The following is a 26,172-nucleotide window of genomic DNA, read 5'->3' as shown; positions in this document are numbered from 1 at the left end:
TCAATTGGTGCTTTAAAAAAGACTATCGGTTGGGTTTAAGGAAGGGGTGGTTATCAGTCGATAGGTCAGTCAGTCAACAGCGGCCTCTAGTGGATTAATGCAAGAACAGCAGGCGCAAATGGCACTTGCAAGATAAATTTGAGATCTCAAAAAGCATACACAGCGGCCTCTGGTATATTTGTAAAAACAAAAACTGCAAAAATACGTAGCTCCTTGAAATGTATTTCGCAATCTCCAGAAATATATATAAGGGTATGTATCAATAATGAGCTTGGGTTGCATTAAACAATAACGTGTTTACAAGTATATGTACTTTAGTAGTTTGAAATTATTTGTGTTTTGTATTTGAACTTGCTGTTTATTTTCTGAGTGTAAAATAATCCAAAATGAAATTTTTTTAAATAAATTTTCTATTGTAAAAGTAAATCTGCATTAGGTAACTTATAGGAAACATCACCCCAATTTAAACACAATAGGAAAGTTTCGATTACGATAGCGAGTGAGAGTGTTTGCTAGAGAAACAGAATGGATGAGTAAAGCAAGGTAGAATTGCTGATTTTTTATGCACACACTTTTGACTCTGTCTTGAGTCATGTATGACTATTTTCTGTCTTCCCATGGCTCTGCTGTACCAGATATGAGTTTGAGCTTTATGAATGGTGCTGTGCGTCTCTGAAGCGAGCTGAACTCATGAATGTGCACATGTGAATGCATGCGTGTGTATGTGTGTGTGTCATTAAGAGCTCACACATGCGTAGAGGCCTGTGTACTCGAATGTCCTCGGAGATATTTTGGGCCAAGGTCTTTCCCCAGACCCCGTCCTTTTTTTCTCTCTCTTGCCTTTTGCTCCAAATACTTGAATGCCGCCCTTTCAAGAAGCACACGTTTCAGTGTTTTCTCTTCTCATTTCCACCCACACTCTTCCCACTTGCCAGTTGGCCTAACCTGCTGACAGGGGAACATATTGCGGTCTCAACAGAAAACGACAGTCCCCTGGGCTCCTGCTCCCCAGTCAAGTGGACACGCCATCTGTGGAGCCACGGTGCACCGCCACGACTGTCTTTCTAAATGTGCTCATGTCTGGCGTATCTCAAACGCCCTCCTGCCTGAGACCTATATTGCCCAAATCCCCTGAAAGAAGTAAAGGATGGCTGGATATTGTTCTGATATTGTGCATTAAAGCTAACTGGAGCTGAGGTTTTGGACTGGTTATGTTATAGTGTTTGTAATGATTATCGAAGTGAGGGTTTTATTATGTTTTGACATATGACAGATTTTCAGACTAGAACACTGAGAAGTTACTTGCAAGTGTTTAAAGTGGGCACAAAACTGATTCAGGTTATGAAACCGTTTCTGTTGGTGCCATATTTGAAAAAGAAACCAAATCAAGTGCAGTTTTGTCTAAATGTCTAAATGAAAGGTGTGTATTGTATTTCAAATTGGGGCAACATTATATTATTACTTTGTAATACTGTATAACATACTATTATTTATACATTGTTCATTATTGTTTATTATTAATAATATATACAATGGTGTGAAAAGTGTTTGCCCCTTATTGATTTCTTATATTTTGAATGTTTCATACTCTAATGTTCCAGATCTTCAAACTAGGTTTAAATATTACTCAAAGATAACACAAGTAAACACATTGTGCTGTTTTAAAAACAAAATCCAAAACTACATAGCCCTTTGTGATAGTGTTTGCAAACTAATAACGGTTTGGGCCACCCTTAGCAGTAACAACTGCAAGCATTTTTGATAACTTACAATGACTCTGTTACAGCATTGTCAAGGAATTTTGGCCCACTCATCTTTGCAGAATAGTTGTAATTGAGCCACATTGCAGGGTTTCAGCATGAACTGCCTTTTTAAGGTCATGCATCTCCATTGGATTCAGGACAGGACTCTGACTAGGCCAAGCCAAAGTCTTCATTTTGTATTTCTTCAGCCATTCAGAAGTGGACTTGCTGGTGAGTCATGAACACTCACTTGAATTAAGGTCTACAGTTTTTAAGATGTTGATGTTGATGTGAGGTCTTTTGTGACCTCTTGGATGAGTTTAGCTGCACTCTTAGGATAATTTTGGTTGTCCGATCATCACTCATGGGAATAATCTCCATTGTGGTTTACTGCAGCCCAAAAGCTTTAGAAATGACCTTTTAACCTTTTCCAGACTGGTAGATCTCAATTATTTTATTTCTCATATGCATTTATATTTATTTGGTTCTTGGCTTGGGTGTGATAAACCAGAGTTATGTTATGTATTTTTAAGGGTAAACACTTTCACACAGGAGTATGTAGTTTGAGATTTTGTTTTCCTGTAATAATAAAAACTTTTATTTAAAAACTGCAAGATGTGTTTTAATAGGGCGAACACTTTTTCAGGTTACTATATATATACATATATATATATATATATATATATATATATATATATATATATATATATATATATATATATATACACACACACACACACACACACACACACACACACACACACATATATATATATATATATATATATATATATATATATATATACACACACACACACACACACACACACACACACACACACACACACACACACACACACATATATATATATATATATATATATATATATATATATTTATATATATATAAATATATATAAATCACTAGTACATGTAGTAATAATAGTAAACTATATTTTGATAATTTGACATGCAACAAACCATAAACCTATTCTAAACCTACAGTTGAAGTCTGAATTATTAGCCCCCCTGTTTATTTTTCCCCTGAATTTCTGTTTAACGTAGAGAAGATTTTTTTCAACACATTTCTGAACCTAATAGTTTTAATAACTCATCTCTAATAACTGATTTATTCTATCTTTGCCATGATGACAGTAAATAATATCTTACTAGATATTTTTCAAGGCACTTCTAAACAGCTTAAAGTGACATTTAAAGGTTTAACTAGGTTAATTAGGTTAACTAGGCAGGTTAGGGTAATTAGGTAAGTTATTGTACACCGATGGTTTGTTCTGTAGACTATCGGAAAAAATACAGCCTAAAGGGGCTAATAATATTGTCCCTTAAATGTTTTTTCAAAAATTAAAAACTGCTTTTATTCTAGCCGAAATAAAACAAATAAGACTTTTTCCAGAAGAAAAAATGTTAACAGACATACTGTGAAAATTTCCTTACTCTGTTAAATATCATTTGGGAAATATGTAAAACTTCAACTGTATAGCTCTAGTAAATATGTCAGTACTTTGAGCTTCTCTGTGTAATTACACTGTAGCAACGACACTGTAAAATAAAGTCAATCCCAATATTTTATACTTTGTATTTTCACAAGCATGACAGAAATGGTAAAGGCTCCAGAAAGCCATCTTGATCTTGATGACTGGAGGAGCACTGATTTCAGCACCGCAGTGATGGACAGCTCCCATTACCTCACTGTTCTCTCTCCCTGTAGCCTTGGTTCGCTCTCTTTTATCTTTTCTCTTGCGCTCCTCGCTGCTTTTAAAACGGGTTACATTAGTACCTGCACATTTACATTTCAATGGCTGCGTCACATGACCAGCTCTTTTTGCAGTGTGCAAATACTGACCAGTATGATTTATTCATGTGTTTAATCTGTTTAGGATGTCAATATGCCACTGGAACTGTACACTAATACAAAAAAATGTTTGCAATATTTCAACCAAGTAACTATTATTAATTTAAATAATTAAATGTTTTGTTATTAAATGATTCAATTATATTATTAAATTATTCAAATATATGTCCTGACACATTTTTTCTGTTCAAAATGTAAATTACATATTAAATATCTTGTTTTTTTGCATACCCTACCAACTGCAAAGTAACAGAACACTTCTGAAACTGCATAGCAACACCTACATCATCCTAGCATATCTCTTTATTCATTCATCATTCATTCATTTTTTTTTTGGCTTAGTCCCTTTATTAATTTGGGGGTCCCTACAGCGGAATGAACCACCAACTTATCCCGCAAGTTTTTACGCAGCGGATGTCCTTCCAGCCGCAACCCATCTGTGGGAAGCATCCATTCACACTTATTCAAACACAAACATTACAGACAAACACTACGGACTGTGGGGGAAACCGCAGCACCCAGAGGAAACCCACGTGAACACGAGGAGAACATGCAAACTCCACACAGAAATGCCAACGAACCAGCGACCTTCTTGCTGTGAGGCGACTGCACTACCTACTGCACCACTGCGTCGCCCCCCTAGCTGTCAATTATTAAATAATTGCAATTTTATTATATTATTATAAATCTTTAAATTATTACTTTTATTTTAAAGCACGTTTTATTTAAAAATGTTCACATTTTTGTACAAATATTTAATTTCTTGTTTTTTCTACAGACAATAAACGACTGGATAAAGCACCTAATTTAGGATAATTAAGCTGTAACACCTGACGCACATGCACATGTATTACCGTTTATTAAAACATTATCAACATATTATTTATTTGTTTATTCATTTGTATTTTCAACAGACAATGCTTTTTGGAACTATAATGTAAACAATGTGAATTTTGCATGCTGAATAAACTCTATTATTATTTAATTTACTTAATTATTGATCTTTTTTTTCTTTGTCCAGTAACCTACTACCCAGAATTTCCTAGAAACACCCTGATGATACTAATATTAATAAATACTTTATATGTAATTATTGAAATATAAATATACAAATAAGTAAATTATTTTAGGTTACAGTTAACTAATTTAATCACAACATTTCCCACATTTAATATGCACTGCACTCATTTCTAGAGTCACAAATTTGTTTCCTTTTTTGATATAGTATAGTCAAAGACTTCTACAGAAAACACTTCTAAATTCACAAAACTATGCAAACAGCAAACCAACATACTTATTGCCTAATGACTACAGCCCCATTGACACCCTCTGCCAAAGCATTGATTAAATGAACAGTTGGATGTGCCAAAACCTTCCTCATTTAAACAATGAGAAACTGGATCCATTGCATTTGGGAACAGAGATGAGGTTCTCAAGGTAAATGCGTACCTCAGCTCTAAGGGAAAAAAATCAAAAATCTTGGTGTGATTCTGTAGTCAGATCTGATCTTCAGTAGTCATGTCAAAGCAGTAACTAAATCAAAAACATTGTAAGAATGTGATGCTTTGTTCCCAGTGAGGACTTTATCACCAGCAGGGTGGATTACTGTAATGGACTCCTTACTGGCCTCCCCAAAAAGAAAGTCAGCAGCTGCCAGGATTCTGGCCAGAAACAGAAAATTAGAGCAGATCACACCTCTCCTCAGGTCTTTACACTGGCTCCCACTTACAGTCAGAATAGATTTTAAAGTATTACTACTTGTCTATAAATCACTAAATGGCCTAGAACCTCAATACATTACAGATATGCTCACTGAATACAAAGCTAACAGATCACTCAGATCATTATGATCATATAAACTAGAAATTCCAAGAGTTCAGTCAAAGCAGGGTGAATCAGCCTACAGCTACTACGCCCTTCTACGCCCCCTACTGCTTGAATTAGCTTCCAGAAATGATCAGATGTGCTCCAACATTAGGCACATCCAAATAAAGACTGAAAACACATCTGTTTAGCTGCGCCTTTGCTGAATTAGCATGAGCACTGCGCTACGTCCAACAGATCGCACTATTATGTCTTTCTTTTCTTTTTCATTCCTTTAAAACCTGTTTTAAACATATTTTAATCTGTTTTGAATCATTTTTATTCTCTTTGTTTTTCGAAAATCGCTATGTTTGAGTTGTTTATTCGAAAATTGTTTTTTATTCTCCAATACTTCTTTTATTCCTGTTTATGTAAACACTTTGAATTACCATTGTGTATAAAATGTGCTATTTAAATAAACTGGCCAAAAAAGAAAAGGAAATCAGAAATTGCCAAAGAAAATAGTCTTTAAAAAATATGTATTGTAAATGAAATTTGCATTTTTCACAAATAAAACAATACAGTATAAAAAAGGCCAATCAGAAAAAGGAAAGTTGTATTAAGACAATAGACATCATATAGCAACATCCTGGAAACCACCCACAAAAACACTTTTACACCCAATCCCGTTTGGTCCATAAAATGTACTATTACTTCTGTTCTGGTACCCCAAGTGCTAATGTGTTTCTCAGAAGAACTTCATTATTCACCATGTTATCTTTCCTGAAGCCATTTTCCCTTCACCTTTAAATTGTTCCAAGCTCATCTTTTCTCCCCGGCTCTGCTATGTCAGTGCTCTATGGATTATCTTAACCCTCACACATAAATCACCATTCACTGTGAATCCTTCATTCATATCAAGCACACTCAGGGGCCTCGACACAAACCCGAGAGGATTTCACCAATAATAACCCATTATTGTGTTCTTCTCTCCGTGCCAAAAAAGCCATGCCCCCCAAAAAATAAAAAATTGTTAATTTTCCGGGCTTCTAATCCACCAGCTATATGGTGCCATTCAGTGAATTAGTGGAATTGTGGCTGTTCTGGAGGAATGCCAGTCAAATCCTCACTCGTGTTGCCGGAGCGTGAGTGCAAACCACATCACAATCCAGCAGGTATTACACTGCAAAACCTTCACCTTTCACATTCCTCAATTATCCCTTCTCTTTCTATGCACATGTCTTTATGTATTTAACATTTATTCATTCATTTTCCTCCAGCTTAATCTCTTATTTATCAAGTTAAGCCACAGTGGAATGAACCACTATCTATTCCAGCATATGTTTTTTGCAGTGGATGCCCTTCCAGTCACAACAGAGTCCTGAGAAACACCCATACACTCTACATTTACACACTATGGCCAATTAAGTTCAATTTACCTATAGCCCATGTCTTTGGACTGTGGGGGAAACCGGATCACTCAAAGAAAACCCATGCAAACACGGGGATGTATTTAACATATATAAATAAATAGGCAGCTGTAATGCTTTACTGCTCAACTAAAGGGTCTCATACTTGAGTAAACATCACAGAAACAGTACTACTTTCCTTATTTGTCTTTAAACGTATTATAACAATGCCTGAAAACTTGATGTGGTTTACTGCAGTCACAACGATTGTGTGGTAATTATATGAATTTGTATTGTGCAGTAATTATATGAATTTGTATTCTGATGCGCAGCAGGTTTTGACTTGAGCAGCTGATGACTGTTTCTGTTTCTATTGACCTATTTTTATGCGCATTTTGGATGTGCACATAAAAAAAACAGTTGATAGAAACGCTGGGATGCGAATCAATTTTGAAAATGCACATAAAAACATATGCGCATAATTGAGTAGGAAAAACTTTTTATTCAGTAAGAAACATTTTGCATAAACGACGATGCAAACACCTTTACCGAACAAATTCCAGTCAGAGTAAAAGATCATGTGATGATAAAAATGTGTGAATGGACAAACCAGCAGGCTGAGCACACTGTAAAACAGGGGTCACCAACCCTGTTCCTGGAGAGCTACCTTACTGCAGATTTTAGTTGCAACCCTGACCAAACACACCTGTTTGTAATTATCAAGTGCTGCTTTAGGTACTATTAATTGGAACAGGTGTGTTTGATCAGGGTTGGGACTGAATTTTGCAGGAAGGTAGCTCTCCAGGAACAGGGTTGGTGACCCCTGCTGTAAAACATCTAATATGTTGTTTTGGTCATTCTAAAACACCTTAACCATTTCAGTATTAGTGTTATTATATTATGAATCACCTCCAGAATAGGCTCTGTGCCTGGATTGTGGTCTAATAGGGTTGTGCTTATTCTCTTAATGAGTTATAGGTGTGTTTTGAGCATAACATGCATTAAACCAATTAGAGTCTCATCTGCATCGAGCCATGGTGCATTTGCTATTTTCATGGCTGAATTTGTACGTGGAAAAACTGAACGCTTCACTAGCAAGAAAACAGTTAAAAAGTTAAACAGACCATCTGCAGCGTGAGGATAAAGAACGAGCCTCCTCCATTCGGCCTCTTTACTTTCACTTTCTCTTTTACTCTTTACTCCTTTACATTGATGGATAAGGAAACAGTGTTGTACGCACTCCACTGAAGGCATTCACCTACATATTTAATTTTGTTTGTTAAGTGCAAAGATGTGTTTTTAAGCAAACAAATGCAACAAGCAAACGAATAAATGAACACTTATATCCAATCACACGTCTTATTTTTATGCCTCATATGGTGATGCATAGGCCTCCAAACCCGACAGGTGGACAAATCTAAACTTGTTTTAATGTAAACAAATATAAATTTGCATATAATAAATACTGCTAATAATACCAGCAATAATCAAGATGCAAATTGTCATGAATAAACTAAAAAAAGCCCCTTGACATGAAGAAGGCATGGAGGCAGTGGTTTTTATGTTTATGTAGAAAATAATAATTTTTGTAACATTTTAATCCTTCAATTTTCTTCATATGTGAAGTTATTTGTGTTTTGTTGTACATCCTGTGTGTATTAAGCAATGTGTAAGCATTTGAACCCACATAGGAACATAACTAATGCGCTCTGTGCTGGTCATTATCTTGGTCTATTTCAGTTCTTCAAAATAGCAACGTGCCAACAATGCGCCTTAACACACCTACTTTTTAGACCAGCGCACCCATGAGTCCACAAAGTGGAGCAAATGGATTTGCTATTTAAACAACATGGCATGAAAAATATGAAAATAAGGGTTGCGCTGGTCTGAAAACAGCAACAAATCTCGCCAAACACGTCTTGCGCCCTAATGCGTCACGTGTAGGGTCCAATGTGTTTGTACTAGGCACTTTAGATCATAAACCTAAACTTAACTCATTTATTTATCCTATATTACCCCGTATATTCTTAGGTAAGTACAGTATGTTACATAAACTGCCACTTTTTTTTTAACAGATAAAAAAAATTTGTTACGCAAAATAATTAAAACAAAAAGTTTTTTTTTATTTACTGCTGTAATAAAACAGTAATATTTATTATTATCATTGCCATAAAAAGTCATTGCCATTATAATTAGTAATAGTATTTAACAATAAGAAGTATTACAGTGATACTACGTATGCAGATTTAATTTTAGTTTGATTAAATTTTTTAGCTTGTTCATTCAATTAAATAATTTTCCTTCGGCTTAGTTCCTTATTTATTAGGGGTCACCACAGCGGAAAGAACTACCAACTGTTGTGGCATGTTTTACCCAGCAGAGCCACAACCCAGTACTGGGAAACACCTATACACTCTCACATACACACATACACTACAGCCTATAATTTTCACCCAATTCACCTATACTGAATGTCTTTGGACTGTGGGGGGAAACCGGAGTACCCGGAGGAAACCCACGTCAACACAGGGAGAAAATGCAAACTTTATGCCAGGACTGAAACCAGTGACCTTTTTGCGTTGAGGCGACAGTGCTAACCACTAAGCCACCGTGCCACCTTTTCAGCTTGAGTTTGGTGGGATAATGCACATACAGTTTTGTGGCTTATTAAAAAAAAAAAAAAATATATATATATATATATATATATATATATATATATATATATATATATATATATATATATATGTAAAACTTGTGAGGTGCCAGATGTGGGAAGGTTTTATATAATAGCCCGTGACCATAGACCTCAATACATAATAGCTTCATAAATGTCACAGATTTAGATCGGCCTGTACAATGGTTTATTTGTCAGAATACTCTTCTTTTAGTGGTTAGTTGATAAATCAGAATCGGAAAGAGCTTTATTGCCAGGTATGTTCACACATACGAGGAATTTTTTTTTTTCATGACAGAGCTACAGTGCAAAAGAATTACAGAGACAGGACAAAAAACAGATAATAAATATATTTAAAAATAGAAGTGAGTGGTGAAAGCAAATATAAAAATTGACAAGTATATTACTATATACAACATTATATGTGCGGCTGTTATGTGCAAATTGGCATGTTAAGTGAGTTGTTAAATAAGTGTATATGTGCAAAAAAGTGTAAAGCAAGTAGTGATGTTGGTTCCACAATTACTATCATCAAGTGTTCATGAGATGGATTGCCTGACGGAAAAAACTTTTTCTGATCAATGCTGTGCTTTTTTGGGGGAAATACCAGTCCTATTCTCCCTCTTGCACTTTACAGTACAGTCCAGTCTGTTCATTACAGGCAAAAGCCACGAAAAATATAATACCTTATGATTTATAGTGCCTTTAAGCCCTCATCTTAAGATATGCTTGGCTCTAATCATTTTAGTCATACACTGTTTAAAGGACAGTATTTGTCCTTCGTCCGTTTGTTCTGTTGATGAGTCACACTAGTTCAGTCGGCGATGGAGAGGAATTTTACATCAAGCCCTTCAGGCACAGCTAATATAATCATTCTTGGCCCATAGTTATTAAAGTGCACTCTATTTGCCTTCATTATAAAATGGCTGATATTGAAACAAAACACATTTTTCCACTATTATTAAGGTTTTTGCACAAATTTGGCAAGAATGACTTCTGGATTTATCTCATTTGTGAAGACAATAGGTTGTTGATTAATTGTAAGACAGCTTAAACTAAGTATCATCATGTATGCATAAATATAAATGAGTATGCGTATGTTTAGGATTGATTTAATGATAAAATGAATAAAACATATGACGTACTGACGAAACATAAAATATTTATACATGTAAACACTTACTAGGTACACCCAGTCCCTAATTTGTGAATTGCGAGGATTGGAAGTAATGGATCCGGCATGTTACCCGAGGATGTAGAAAGTTGAGAGCGGGAAGGTGGTGAGTTTGGCCGAGCGAGGTTGGATAGCAGAGGGGTGTCGCGGAAGAAAGTGAAAGTGAACAGCAGACAGCGGAGGAGGTGCCGGATCCGGCTTGTTCCAGCACAAATTAAGCCCTAGGTATAGCTTACTAGTACCAGGTTGTACCCCCTTTTGTCTTCAGAAAGGCCTTGAATTCTTCATGGCATAGATTCAACAAGGTACTGTAAATGTTCCTCAGAGATTTTTGTCCATATTGACATGATAGCATCATGCAGAATAGTCAGCTGCACATCCATGATGTGAATCTTCGGTTCCACCACATCCAAAAGGTGCTCTATTGGATTGAGATCTGGTGACTGTGGAGGCCATTTGAGTACAATGAACTTATTGTCATGCTCAAGAAACCAGTCTGAGTTTATTAGCAGTTTATGACATGGCGCCTTATCCTGCTGGGATGAACATGGTCATCAACAATACTCAGGTAGGCTGTGGCGTTGACACAATGCTCATTTGGTTCTAATGTGCCAAGAAAATATCCCCCACAGCATTACACTACCACCAGCAGCCTGAACCGTTGATAGTAGGCAGGATGGATCCATGCTTTCATGTTGTTGATGCCTTATTCTGACCCCACCATCCAAATGTTGCAGCAGAAATTGAGACTCATCAGACCTGGCAATGTTTTTTCCAATCTTCTTTTGTCCAATTTTGGTGAGCCTGTATGAACAGTAGCCTCAGTTTTCTGTTCTTAGCTGACAGGAGTGGCACCCGATGTGATCTTCTGCTGCTGTAGCCCATCCGCCTCAAGGTTGGACGTTTTGTACATTCAGAGGTGCTCTTCTGCTTGCCTCGGTTAAAACGAGTGGTTATGTGAGTTACTGTTGCCTTTCTATCAGCTCAAACCAGTCTGGCCATTCTCCTCTGACCTCTGGCATCAACAAGGCATTTGTGCAAAAAGAACTGCCGCTCACTGGATATTTGCTCTTTTTCGGATCATTCTCTGTAAACCCTAAATATGGTTGTGCATGAAAATCCCAGTAGATCAGCAGTTTCTGAAACACTCAGATCAGACTGCCTGGTGCAAACAACCATGTCACGTTCAAAGTTACTTAAATCATCTTACTTCCTCATTCTGTTGCTCGGTTTAAACTTCAGCAGATCAACTTGACCATGTCTACATGTCTAAATGCATTGAGTTGCTGCCATGTGATTGGTTGATTAGGCATTTCATTAACAAGCAGTTGGACAGAAGTTCCTGATAAAGTGTATAAACACATTGTTAAGAGGCACCTTAATTAAAATAAATCTCCAGATGCTCATGTAATGACAATTTACGCATTTCCATCAAAGCTTGTGAATTCACGATGACAGCAACAAAGCAGTAAAAGCAGCTAATAAACATTATGTCTTTACTGATAAAAGCTAAAACATTTTGCTGTCTTACAAAAATCAAATATTTTTATTCAAAAAAAATTTTCTAGACTTGCAAACTGTTAATTTTTGTGGAGACCTTGATACTTTTTTGTCAGGATTGTGTGACTGTTCAAGTATGGGGTCAGTAAAATCTAGTAGTTACTTTTATTCATCAAACATTCATTTGATGTAAGGATTTGTAGGATAGGAATTTCAAATAAACACTGTTCGTGTACGACCACAGTTCATTAGGCACAGTTTACCCTAAAATAAAGTTCCTGTCACCATTTACTCACTCTCAAGTGGTTTCAAACAAGAATGCATTTCCTTTTTCTGTAAAACATTAATAAAGATATATATTAAAGTACGCAGGTAGCCATTGGCTTCCATATTTTATACTTTAGAAAATCTTAGAAAATTTACATAAATATATTGTTTTTTAAAGGCAAGTAAAAAAAAGATGCTTGACATCATTTTGAAGCAAACACGCGAAGCTACAAGATCCAGTCAACAATATCCAAAATTCTTGTGAACAAATATTCAGTGTGTTTTTTGTGGAGTTATTTTAGTGACTTCGAAATGTAAGTAACATACCAAACGTTTATTTCTTAAAAACAAAATCTTGTACAAAAATGTTGTCAATGTATTATTGTAGCCCAGTTTGTGCTATTTACATTGGCATTAGAATTGTATGTTTAAAGCATCTGTAAAAGGACAAATGTCAGGGTACTGTATATCAGAACTTCTTCAGTCTCCTAAAACACCCTTAAAATATCTCTTTCCTTCAACAGAAGATTTGTGATTCAACGAAACACAAATAGGTTGAGTGGACGGTGATTAAATGAAAACAGAATTTCCATTTTAGGGTTAACTGCCTTTAAATGTTGCTTTCTTGCATGTATTATTTTGCAAGAATCATTGATGTATTGCATACTTACTGTGTATATGTTCTTCTTTCTGGTCTTCTAGATGAGTTCATTTAGCACCAGGGCGCTGACGCTGCTGTCGTCGGTGTTCGGGGCGTGTGGTCTGCTCCTGGTGGGAGTGGCCGTTTCCACAGATTACTGGCTGTTAATGGAGGAAGGCATCATTCTGCAGCAGAACCAGACCACAGAGGTCAAGATGGCTCTGCATTCTGGACTCTGGAGGGTCTGTTTTGTGGCTGGTAGGTGCTTCTATTATCTGACCAGTTGCTGAGACGGCTGCTTGATGCTTATTTTACCAAAATAAAATTTGAACATTCCTTAATTTTTAATTATTCAATTAGAACAGTCTGACTTTGCTTAGACAAAAGTCGTCACTTAACTGAAATAATGTATAGTATAGCATATAAAGTCATGCTGCAGTGGAAAACGAATTAATATTGTGTATGACTCCCATGAGCTTGGACGACTGCAGCCATACATCTGTGCAATGACTCAAATTACGTATTAATTAAGTCATCTGTAATGGCAAAGAAAGCAGGACTCCTAGAGTTCATCTTCAGTCCCTCCTCCTTCATCTTACCCCAGACATGCTCAATAATGTTTATATCTGGTGACTGAGCTGGCCAATCCTGGAGCACCTTGACCTCCTTTGCTTTCAGAAACTTTGATGTGGAGGCTGAAGTATGAGGAGCGCTATCCTGCTTAAGAATTTGCTCTCTTCTGTGGTTTGTAATGTAATGGGCAGCACAAATGTCTTTGATACCTCAGGCTGTTGATGTTACCATCCACTCTGTAGATCTCTCTCATGCCCCCAGACTAAATCTAATCCCAACCTTGTTTTTTTCTTCACCAAACTTGACTGATTTCTGTGAAAAAAAAATTCAATTTTTGATGATTGGGATGCAGTTCAACAGATGATTCATCAGAAAAATCTACCATCTGCCACTTTTCCAAATTATCAACTAAAAGTCAAATTATTATTTGTTGCTCTTACAACTGGGAACAACGACAAGACTTCTGTCAGGTAGTGTACTGTATGAAATCTCAGTTTGAGCGTCTGCCAAAGCAAACCAACACTTGCTGTCTTCAACAATTAAGCAAAATGTCTTCTTGTTGGAGAAGGACACACAGTCTCATGAATAGTTATGAGACACAAATGTGTTGATTACGCTAGTCATTTGCCATGTAACCACACATGACGTTGAGTAGTCAACACAATGTAGTTTTAATTTATGCGATTCTGCCATTGTCTCACGTGATGTGCAACACATAACAGAAAATGTAGCTTAATGTCCTATTATGACCCTAAATGAGTGAATAATAAGCTCTTAATTTGGTTGTTTGACATCGGCTTGATGTGTCACAGCCCTGATGATGCTGACTGACAAACGCTGTCTATAATGCTAAAGACATTGGCGTGATTTGAAGAGGAGCGAATGTGGACACTGGGATTTGGGCGTGTGTTTGAGCAGACAAATACACATGATAATGTGTAAACATGTCTGACTTGCTGTGTTTATTTTAAACAACAAATTTTATGGTATTTTATATGTGTCCACTATTTTTACATCACAATGCTGACATAGGTTTCTGAACAGCGCAAATAAACAACATAGGCTTATTCTGAAAACATAGCCCTAAATACATACCTGGAGACCACGAGTTATGTAGCCAGAGGTATGTATGGCTGCATTTAAGTTTTTAAATGAATGCTCTGGGGTGGTGAAATTGGTTGGCTTTAGGGAAGGAGGAGAGTGGGTCAGTCGATCAGTCAGTCAGTCTGTCAGTCAGTCAACAGTGGCCTCTGGTGGGTTTATGCAAGAACAGCAGCAGTGAATGGCACTCGCAAGAGAAATTTGAGATCTCAAAAAGCGCACACAGTCCGCTTTCGTGGATTCGCGAAAACAAAAACTGCAAAAGAACGTAGCCCCTTGGACGTATTTCGCAGTCTCCAGAAATGTATGTAGAGGTGCATTTTTAGAATGAGCCTGGGTTGCAAATAAAGCTGCAACTGGGTGTGGCTAACCTTCGTCACTTTGTTCATGCGTCATTGCACCAACTGGGGTAACCAAAAAAGGGCAAAGAGGCAGAGCTACAGATGTCTGTTAGCGTTTTACTTAGAAGTGTTTTCCTTCAAAGGAAATGCTTAACTTCATTACCTGCGACTCGTTTGTGTTCTGACCACTTGTGCTTGGTTTTATACTATATCAATAAAGTGTTTCGTCTTTTAAAAACAATGTATAATACATTGAGCCACTAAGCATTGTTCCTTATGACGTTTTTTTACAGGAGGAAAAGGCTAATCTCTTCCAAAAACTTCAAATATAGTCTGTGTTAGTAAATGTAAGGCAATTTATGAAATCCAGACATGTATATGTATGTATATGCCGAGTTCAGCGGTTAATCAGCTGGAATCAGGTGACGGCGACTAGCGAGACCTAGCTGTCACTTAAGTGGCCACGCCCTTAATTATGCAGACTTAATATAACCTAATATAAAGGAAACGGATGAGTTTCACCCCCTCACAGTTGTCATGAAGTATAATACTAGCTATATACACCCAAAATCGTTTTTTTCCAGGCTGTAAACACATTTTTTCTGCTGTAAAGTTGGCCATTTTAACATTGGGGTCAATAGAAATGTGTCAGGCCTAGCGGAATTTTAATGAATTGCAGTTTCAGTTACTTCCGAGTTAGCTTCACGAGGGGAAGCGGGATGTTGGCTCAGTCCTGCCCCCTTGAGCTCAAATATCAAGCTGCGCTTATGACCCAGAGTTTAATCCCAGTGTATCATTGTATCAGCCAATGCCATTTTCTTTTAAAATGTCACCTTGGTTAAGCTGCGGTTTGCTCGTGGGTCATCCTGCCATGTTCTGCAGCTGGTCTTCTCTCCTTGCGCTGGTGTGGCATCCTATTGCATCACCCTCCCAAATCCTGCCACCCAATGAAACAGGAACTAGAAATTCTGTGTGGGCAAAGCAGAGCGAGATGCCAAATCAGAAACCACATTCAGTTCCAAAGCCATTAAAGCATGCTGTGAAACATGCTGTTTTCTTTTTTTCGAATTAGCATTTTTACATTTTGCATTAAATAGCATGCTGGTTTGTTTTGATGCCACTGGCAGGAAGTGCTGAGGTGGACTGAAACGATGCCACACCAGTTGGAGGCAAATGGCTGACTAAGAGAAGTGTGAGGATGATGTCACCTTTTTCTAGCTTAACCAGTTCTGGTTTTTAGTTAGCCTGTATGTGGGAGTATGATAAATCACCACAGGACGACTCTTTGCCCATTAGGTGTGTCGTGTGTGTGTATAATTTGCACACTTTTCTTGTGCTCCAGAGAGAACATGATTTATGTGTGTTGTGCTTAAACTGGATCTGTTTTGTATTATTATTTTTAATATATGTGTGTGTGCCGAGAGGGAGGTCTAATGTGCCCTGCTTTCATGTACATTATTCAGAAGCGTCAAGCCCATTTGTTCTCTCTCCGATTTTTTAATAAAGTGATTTTACATTTATCTTTAAAAATTACATTTAATTAAATGGGACAACTTTAGAACTTCAGCAAGTAAAAAATACTAAGATTTTTTGGACATTAACATGCAAAAATATATATTATATTATATATTAATTATATATAATATTTTATATAATAATCTTAACAGTCTTGCCTTTTTATTCCATGTATAGCATTCATGTTTTTATTAATTTCATATATTTTCTGAATTTGGTTATAGTCAATTTTGCTTTATTACAGTTTTTCTCATTTGGTTTGGCTCATTACTTGAAACAGGAATATTATTCTCAACACTATAAGACAGATATCTTAGTTTACCACAACACTATAGCTCACTTGCAAAAGCTTGTATATTTCCCAAAACTGTTCACTCGTGTGTCAAAACTAAATTTCCTTCTCATTTAAACAGTCAGTGCCCCCCAAAATCATTTGTTCCTTTTGCATTTTGTAAGCAGTGCAAGGCAAAATGTTTAGTTGTTTTGTCACTATCGCAGACGACCACTAAAATATCCCTCATATCCACCTTTCAGTCTTAGCTCAGTTTTTTAAATAATTGTTACTCCAGTTTTTTTTAACAGAATGCAATTGTGTATAAAACTAAATAAAATAAATTGATAAGATTTAAAAAAAATCTAAAAAGGATTTTAGTTTAAGAGTAGCCTCAAAGGTTTGACATCAAGCATTGCACTCACACTGACAAGGAAATTGTAACCATTATCAATCACACACATAAAGTAATTTCCCTACATCAGAATAAAAACATATACTGTAATATAAACACAAACAAGAAAAAAAACAATAAAAATTATACGCAGCCTACAGTGCTTGATTGGTCATCTAAGATTTGTGAAATTCCTCCTTTGTTAGTGAAGTTCTAGTTTCACCTGACTGTCAGTTGCTGTAATAATTGTATCAAAGGTTACACATATTCATATATGGTATTCATAGTATTATGTTCTTGACTAATTTTGACGATTGAACAGACTATTGTGCCTGTGATGACTTATACAATGAAATGACGCTGACATATTTTGAAGCGAGCAACCACTGAACTGAGAATCAACAATCAGTTCAACTAGATCTATTCACTTGGAGATTGTACTAAAGGTTGGCTACCTGTACTTAATCACTTGCAAAGATGTACTTAGACATTTGCAATTTGATGACATGAATGAGAAAATCAAGTCTGTTGTGAACAATTGCCAAGTGGTTTGGAGGTTTGTCCATGTTGTTTTGAGAATGTAATTTCTGTTTAATAAAATGAGTCAAATGAATAGAGAAAAATTGTAATACAGTAAATATATAGTTAAAGAGCCCCTATTTTGCATTATAAAAGGTCATATTTTGATTTCGGGGGTCTCCAACAACAGGCTGATATTCATGCAAGGTCAAAAGACACTTTCATTGTCTTATAATATAGATTTATTTATAAACACATTTAAATCAGAGGAAGCAGTATGCATTGGGTTTTCACCGTGGTTTTGGACGCAATATGTGAAGTAGCCCCATAAACATTTAACCTGAGAGATGCATTACATTATAAGATACATTATAATCCACGTGGAGCGATTACAACTTACAACACACAATTAAATACATATTTTGCAATCTACAAAAAAATGAGGCAACAATTTTAATTACACTTACATGTTATGATTCAGAGGAAGAATAAACTGGTCCATATGAACTATAACAGTAACTGTCCCTGTCAAAATCTGACAAAATCCCATACATTAGTAGTCTCTGTTGCTCCACCCTTTAATAGTAAACGACGACGAATCCCGCATTGCAGTGTAGGTTATTGTATCAGAAACCCATAATATAACATTTTGAGGGATGTAAACAAAAACAATGGTCCTAACGTATTTCCTATTTTACTTTTTAACATTTTTTTGGCTTCCAAGAATCGAAAAAGAGGCACATATTGACAAATAATGTTATGATAGCTGTTTTAACATTAAGTTACGATTGAGATGCCTCTTGTTACAGTTAGGAAATAGTTTGATAACAGGCAGGAAATGTTCATATGGCCAATGACATGACCACATTTAAATGGTCTATAGGGGCTCTTTAAATGAACTGTTTATTTGAACCCTTTTGCTGTTTTTAACAACAAGAAACAAGATCACAAATCTTATCTGCATATAGTTTGGTGGTATAGTGGTAACATTAAATAAAAAAATAACATTTTTGCCCATCAGATTAAAAAATAAATAAAATCACTATGTATTTCATACAAATAAACTATATGAAAATTTTATTTTTATTTTTTATTTTTTTACCCAGCAGGCACAGGACATCAACATTACGTTGTACCCCAATGTCATAGGATGTTGCATTTTGGGTGAAAATTAAAATCTGATTGACGTCAGAACCCAATGCCAGGCCGACATCAATGTCCAACTTTAGACAGTTGTTGCATTTTGAGTACTTTAAGCAACCTAAAAACAACAAAATATCAACATCTAATGATGTAAAAGCTTGCCATTGATTGGACGTTACCAATATCTTTTGGTTGCCATAACTGACAAATAAATGTCAGTATTTGACATTAATAAAATGTTGGTTTAAGATGTTGGCTCATTGCTGGATTTTGCTCACTTTCCAACACAACCTAAAATCAACAAAATATCAACATCATTTCACGCCCTTATTGGACATCAAAATAACATTGTCCTCAGACGCTGGCGACCAAAATCTAACCCAATATTACCATCTTATTACATTGTGTGTCTGCTGGGTATTTTAACATTAAACCCGGTTTCTGTCTTGCAAAAAGGTTATTGTCATGTAAATAAACCGCTAAAATCCATAACAAATTTTTTAAGTTTTAGTTGAAAACATACCTATAATAGTAAATTTTTGTTGTGTTTGTTGTTATCTGTAAATGCAACGTTAAATATTTAGAGCAGTAAATTAGTTTTTATATTAACTAAGATTAACAAAGATTAATGCATTTTGAAAGCATATATTGCTCATTGTTAGCAAATGCTATTAACAATTATTTAAAAACTCCCTGTTACCATTTACAAACATTTCTAAAATAAATATATGAAGTATTTAATTTAGTTGTCTGAATATTAACAAATTTCTTGCCAAATTGGACTGCAGGTTTTAGATAGATAGATAGATAGATAGATAGATAGATAGATAGATAGATAGATAGATAGATAGATAGATAGATAGATAGATAGATAGATAGATAGATAGATAGATAGATAGATTTTATGCAATAAAACTGGCATGATGCTTCTGAATAAATGCAGTTTCTACATGTACTGTACTGCCTGTGAGTTTTCTCGCCTCTTAGTGTTTGAAGTGAAATGATTGCTGTGTTTCTCTGTGTTTGTCCCCGTCTCCCCTACTGTCATTGTCAATCTCTGTCCCGCTCTGCCTATACACTCTCTCTCTTTCTGTCTCTCTTTGTGTCCCTGTCTCTGCCTTTTTCTGTCTCTCGCTCTCTTTTTCTCTCTCTCTGTCTTTCTCTCTGTCTCTCTTTCCATCTCAGGGCCAGAGAAGGGGAGATGTGTGGCATCTGAATACTTCACTGAGCCAGAAATAGAGATCACTACTGAGAACACAGCCAATATACTAAGTAAGAAAAATGTATACACTTTTACTTTTCAATCAACGATGCGTGTACAAGATGTTAAATATAATCATTTCTGAAAAGTTATGAAAAGGAGAATATTCATTCACTGAATTATGTTTTGTAACTGAATTCTCTGTGTACAACTGTGTTTTATGCCATTTTTAATTATATTATATTATTCATTTATTCACTCATTCATTTTCTTTTCGGCTTAGTCCCTTTATTAATCCGGGGTCGCCACAGCAGAATGAACCTCCAACTTATCCAGTATATGTTTTACAGAGCAGATGCCCTTCCAGCTGCAACCTATTACTAGCAAACATCCATACACACTCATCCACACTCATACACTACGGACAATTTAGCTTATCCAATTTAGCTATAGTGCATGTCTTTGGACTTGTGGGGGAAACCGGAGCACCTGGAGGAAACACATAAACACAGGGAGAACATGCTAACTCCACAAAGAAATGCCAGCTGACCCAGCTGAGGCTCGAACTAGCGACCTTCTTGCTGTGAGGCGACCGTGCTACCCACTGCACCACCGTGCTGCCAAAGACTACATTTATCTATATAAAAAAAAATTACACTTGACTTGTCATGCCCATCATTTGGTTTTGAGGCACTAAAACGTCTGTACTTGTGTCTTTTATCTGTTAGAAATGGTCAGGACCGCCACCCCATTCCCTATGGTCTCACTTCTTTTTGTCTTCACGGCTTTTGTCATAAGCAACATCGGCCACATCCGTCCCCAGCGTACCATTCTGGCCTTCGTCTCTGGAATCTTTTTCATCTTATCAGGTAAGTTATCAACACTTTGTTAAATGCAAACAAAGTGCCTAAAACCCTTTGCACTTGACATAATCAAGATGTTCCCACTTTTGAGGTTCATATAGTTGTGCATCCCCTTGCATACTCTAGATTAGATGCTGTTTGTTGATATTGAGTTTCAGTGGTGAGCCTGGTAATTCTCCACAACTCTGTCCGAAACCAGGCTGCGAATCCCACTGAGAGTACTGCATATTTAATGAGTGGTGTTCCCGATATCCATCTATGGTAGTGTGCAGTACACAATATCCATTAAATTGTGCTCTTTTTCCACACAAACAGTAATTAATAAGCACATTCTCTGATCCAGCAGAAAGAGCTCTCCCTAACAGCTGTCATTTGCATTCGCCTAATAGAAACAGATTGTCGAGATGCCGAAGTGAGGTTTGATTTGACTAATTTGCATGCAAAGTATGTCCTAAAACAGAACTGGTGCGCATGAATGTTCTGAAAGAAATGTTTATTTAGGCATTACACTAAAGGCAAGATTACTGATATATAAAGAGTAACACTTGAGGGCTGGATTGATGACTACACTAATAATTCAGTTTAATTGCTCTTTTTCTCAAGGTGGTTGAATTGATTGTGATAGATTACTGTGTATTTCACAACGCTCAGTATGGATTGAAGGTTTGTGGCAGAGGTATATCAGTTGATTGTATCAGTTTTGTATTGACAGATGTACAAATCAGCCACCACGCTTTTAAAAGCATTTAAAGCTTTAACATGACGTGTTTTAAACAGCACAACGGAATACTTGTTTCTGACGGTAGAATTGCTCATATATTGTTGACTTTGCTCATATAGACTTATATAATCTTAAGGTTATTTATTTATTTATTTATTTATTTATTCATTCATTCATGCTAGAACTAAAACTACAATGAGTTTTGTGTCCATTTGTGAATTAATATACATCTTGATGTTGATGTGTTAAAATCAGTTTTGAGGTTACACGTTACAAGCAATATATATATATATATATATATATATATATATATATATATATATATATATATATATATATATATATATATATATATTAATAATATTATTAATAATATTAATATAATATAACACATTACTTTTAAAAATAAGTATTATCATTTGAGTTACTTTTTAAAAAATGTAATGCAATTTACTTTTTACCTTGCTTAATTGGCTTTAAAAACATATTGCGGAAAGAAAATGACCGTAGTCAGGTTGAATCACAGATTCAATGAGCGAGTGTGCTGAGAGGGAACAGACAGTCGACTCACACTCGTCATTATCCTCATCAGGTCTCCTTTTTCACAGCAGAGGTGTCAGTGTACTGCTCTAGTACCTTATTAACTCAGGATATGGGTTTATTTCAAGTCAGAGGGACTATCCGGTATGTAAGTACTTACTGAGGACAGACACTGTTTCATCGTTTCAAACCATTTCCACAATCGTTTCACTCCATTACAATTTATTAAATGGAGTTCACTTAAGACGTGTTCACTTAGAAGATCCGGTTAAAACAAATCAATACAGACAGTCAGAATGGCAGGCCGGAGACTTACATTTTTGCAATAGATTCTTGTTATTTTGAACTCATCAAAGAAAAGAAGCGGATTGTCATTAGTCATGGTACGATAACCGTTTTTAAAGTATACCGCAGATTGGAAAATTTAAGGTTTGAAAACCAGCAAAATTTTCTGTAATACCGTTCCTAAAGTATAAAACAGTATCTGCAGCAAAAAATATATCCAAAGATGACATTTTAAATTGTAATCAAATCAGTGTTTTTGAAACTAATGAAGACAGCAGAGGTCAAGGATTCAATCTGAATTATTTAGCCGTACATGTTTACTGCTCCAAAATATTTTTTATGTTTCTTTAACTAAAATATTTTTTATTAAAAGCCAGAAAAAGGTTTTTTTTTTTTACTTAGTCAATAAAAAATAACATATTTTAAAGCAGTGATCACAATACCATAAAACCTGGGAAACCGTGATATTTTTATCCAAGGGACTTATACCGTCAGAATCTTATACCGGCCCATGCTTAGTCATTAAATGTAGATTATGTGAAAGTAAAACTCTTGACAACTTCAAGAAACAAGACATGATCAAAAAAAAAATAGCACTACACCCACACCCCACCTTCAGCTAAACAACAACTGATTGAAATCAGTTCACATTCTCCAGGTAAAACAATTAATTCGACTAAACAAAACAAAAAAAATGGTGATTGCTTTTATTGTTGAAGAGATGTAGTCAATGTCTAACGTGTAACGTGTGGATTGAACCAGTGATTCTTTGTATGGCAGTTAGTTGCTCTAACAAGGAGGCAAAAGACCATGGCCTCTAGCATCTGCCGCTAGAGCACCTTTAGAGGTCAGAGGAGTGAGGTTTACCTGCATAGCACTTTGCTAGCTGGCCTCTATTACACTTGTTTAATAATCACTTTTTATTGTCCCAGGGTACATAATTTTCCACATTCTGAAACTCTGCTTTTAAAATACACTCAACGGCCACTTTATTAGCTGTACCTGTACAACTGCTCAATAACAGGTCAGATGAGAATTTAGTTTGAGCTGATAGAAAGGCAACATTAACTCAAACCCTATTGACCTTATTTTTCACGTACGTGCGGGCACAGCCATTTGAATCTTTTTTGCTCGTAACTTCTGGTCTCATTGACTTCCATTCACTTTAAATGTTAAAAACAGCTCGTTATGCTGCTTGATGTTGCAAACTGATGTTTTCTTCTTATATTATTCTACTTTGTCTGAATAGACATTTCAATGTGGTAATGTCATTGGCCCATAATATTTCCTGCTTGTTGCCAAACTATTTCATAACTGTAACAAGAGGCATCTCAATCATATCCTAATGTTAAAACTGCTGTTATAACATTATTTATCAATATGTGGATCATTTTGCATTCTCAAAAGCTATGGAAAATAAAAATGTAAAACAAGAAATACATTAGGAATGCTGTTATTGTTTACATCCCTCAAAATGGTCTATAGTCATGAACACAATTGTTTGTAGAGGAAGTAGTTTGACCATGTTCAGCCTTTTATTATTCCTAATCTTTGTACTGATACCATTTTATTTGTTTATAATTAAATATAGGTAAGAATATAAGAAATGAAAATGATTTTCAATTTAGTCTGCATATGTGGACATCTTATGTAAAAACTGCTCCATATTGAATGAAGCACATGCAAATAATTCAAACGTTAGTGTGCCCCCTTCCAACTCAGAATTAAAAATGAGTAAATTATTATTATCTTAGAATTCTCACTGAATTGAAACCTCATAATATTGACTTTTCTCATAATTCAGAGAAAATAGACAGAATTGTAAGATTTGCAAATGCAATTGTATAGTCTTTCTTGCAATTCTGAAATGAAACTGCAAGATATAACGTCAATAGTTTTGAACTACAAGACAAACCCTCATAATTTATTGGGGGAAGACCACATTGTCAAGATATTTTCAAGAATTCTGGTTTGCATGTCTGATTTAACACGCATTTAGTTTTTAAATATTTTAACTCATCATTTTTTCTTTAATTTTCACAAAAATATAAGGTTTCTCATATTTCATCTTTTCAGCAATATTAAAAATTTACTAAAACTGTATCAAGATACATGTACAAAGTGACAATTCTGAGAAACAAGTTCGAAATCGCAGGAAAAAGTTGCATTTTTGAGTTTGTCGCAACTGTATTTTTTTCTCAGAATCTCAAGCTTATATTTTCATTTCTATAACTTGCAACTAGTCATTTCTCCCATATGCAACTGAATCGGAAGTTCTAAAACAATTTTTTAAAAATTAGCGCACTTCAGCATTGTAGAATAAGGTCAATACTGCAGCGTATCTCAATCCTTGTCCTTGCGTTCCATTGCACTGTATATTTTCCATGTCTCTCTTAAGACATTTTGATTTAAATGAGCAGCGCTTCAGAAGAGCTCCAGAACTGTTCTAACTGAAACATCCTTACAAAGTGTGCACTGTTGTTTCGTCCCTTCTCATTCATTGCTTTTTATCAGAGCATGAGAAACTTTCACTTCAGAACTTTCATTCACGGATTTGCACCATGACGCTGTCTGCAGCATTTTACTAGCGAATGGATTTAGCTCCCTTTCAAGCTGAAATTGTCAGAATACCGTCTAGAATCCACATTGTTGTGCACTTGTTGTTGAATTAGAACAAATGTCTGATGTAACATTTGCACATTTCAGAATGTGGAGTGTGTATGGGTCCATGGAGCAGATTGATTTCACCAAGTAGGACATGTTCGTGAATTAACATCTATTGTGTTAATCCTGGAACAACAATCCAATTAGCCAATCAGAATTAAGGAATACATTTAACGTTCATGTTAGGTTTAGGCTTACGTTTAGGTTTATGCACTTCTCTGATTTTTGGAATAATTTGCAGTTATGGTTGGGATTAGGGGTAGGGAATAGGTATGGATTAAATTTTTGAACAAAAATATTGTTCCTGGCACAACATATTGTAGATGTTAATCCAGGATTGCATCGAACTTGGCAAAATCATGACATGCTGGCAATACAGCCATCTACAGAAGAGTATCTTTGAACACACACCGTCCAACCCTAAATCAGATGAGCTACAGCAGCAGCAGAAGAAGAAGAGCACACCGTAGGCAATTCTAGTCAGCTGTGGGAAAGTAACTACAGAGACTACAATTCACACATGCTCATCAAATTTATATAATAGAATACTGGAGGCTGACTGATCTGATGATTATTTGAGATATTCAGGGTCAGAGTTTGCCATGAATAACACAAAAGCATGAACCCATCCTGCCTTGAATTAATGACTACAATTAGACATACATGATTAACGTGATCATAATTCAATAATCAGGTTAAGTATTTAATCTCATTATCATATATACGTGACAAGATCAAAGCTCTTCAATCCTGTTTACATGCAAATTTAATTGTTCATATTATTTCCCAAGAACTTTGGTTCTTTTTGATGCAGTTATTGAACTGTGGGACTGACCAGCCCAAAAGATGGCAGGAGTGAGTAATTGGGTGGAATTGTTTTAATTGGGTTGTATGGTTGTATGCTTTTTAGGCACCATAGAAATCTAACAGCAATGCCACTTCAGTTCTTCAATGCCACT

At 35.7% G+C, this 26,172-nt stretch overlaps 1 protein-coding gene and 1 long non-coding RNA gene across 4 annotated transcripts in view; one reads left to right on the top strand and one right to left on the bottom strand.

Annotated features, from left to right (window-relative positions):
• Window positions 1-26,172, bottom strand: part of LOC141379018 (uncharacterized) — a 111,688-nt gene that overhangs the window by 70,755 nt on the left and 14,761 nt on the right. Inside the window, exons 4-5 of one of the 2 annotated variants that reach the window (XR_012394928.1) lie at window positions 15,931-16,065; window positions 13,135-13,967 (exon numbers count right to left, since the gene is read on the bottom strand). This is a non-coding gene — a long non-coding RNA (uncharacterized lncRNA). Of the gene's footprint in view, window positions 1-13,134; window positions 13,968-15,930; window positions 16,066-26,172 lie in introns of those variants that run through there. The other variant, XR_012394929.1, reaches the window with a different exon arrangement.
• cacng7a (calcium channel, voltage-dependent, gamma subunit 7a) overlaps window positions 1-26,172 on the top strand; it is a 41,882-nt gene that overhangs the window by 2,529 nt on the left and 13,181 nt on the right. For both annotated transcript variants that reach the window (XM_005159404.6, NM_001083084.1), the window contains 3 exons: window positions 13,145-13,340; window positions 20,125-20,211; window positions 20,869-21,009. In XM_005159404.6, the coding sequence (XP_005159461.1) occupies window positions 13,145-13,340; window positions 20,125-20,211; window positions 20,869-21,009 (424 nt within the window). Of the gene's footprint in view, window positions 1-13,144; window positions 13,341-20,124; window positions 20,212-20,868; window positions 21,010-26,172 lie in introns of those variants that run through there.

The sequence above is a fragment of the Danio rerio genome, chromosome 19, assembly GCF_049306965.1.
Source record: "Danio rerio strain Tuebingen ecotype United States chromosome 19, GRCz12tu, whole genome shotgun sequence".
In the NCBI taxonomy this organism is placed as follows: Eukaryota; Metazoa; Chordata; class Actinopteri; order Cypriniformes; family Danionidae; genus Danio; species Danio rerio.
This window is presented reverse-complemented; position numbering and strand designations above follow the sequence as displayed.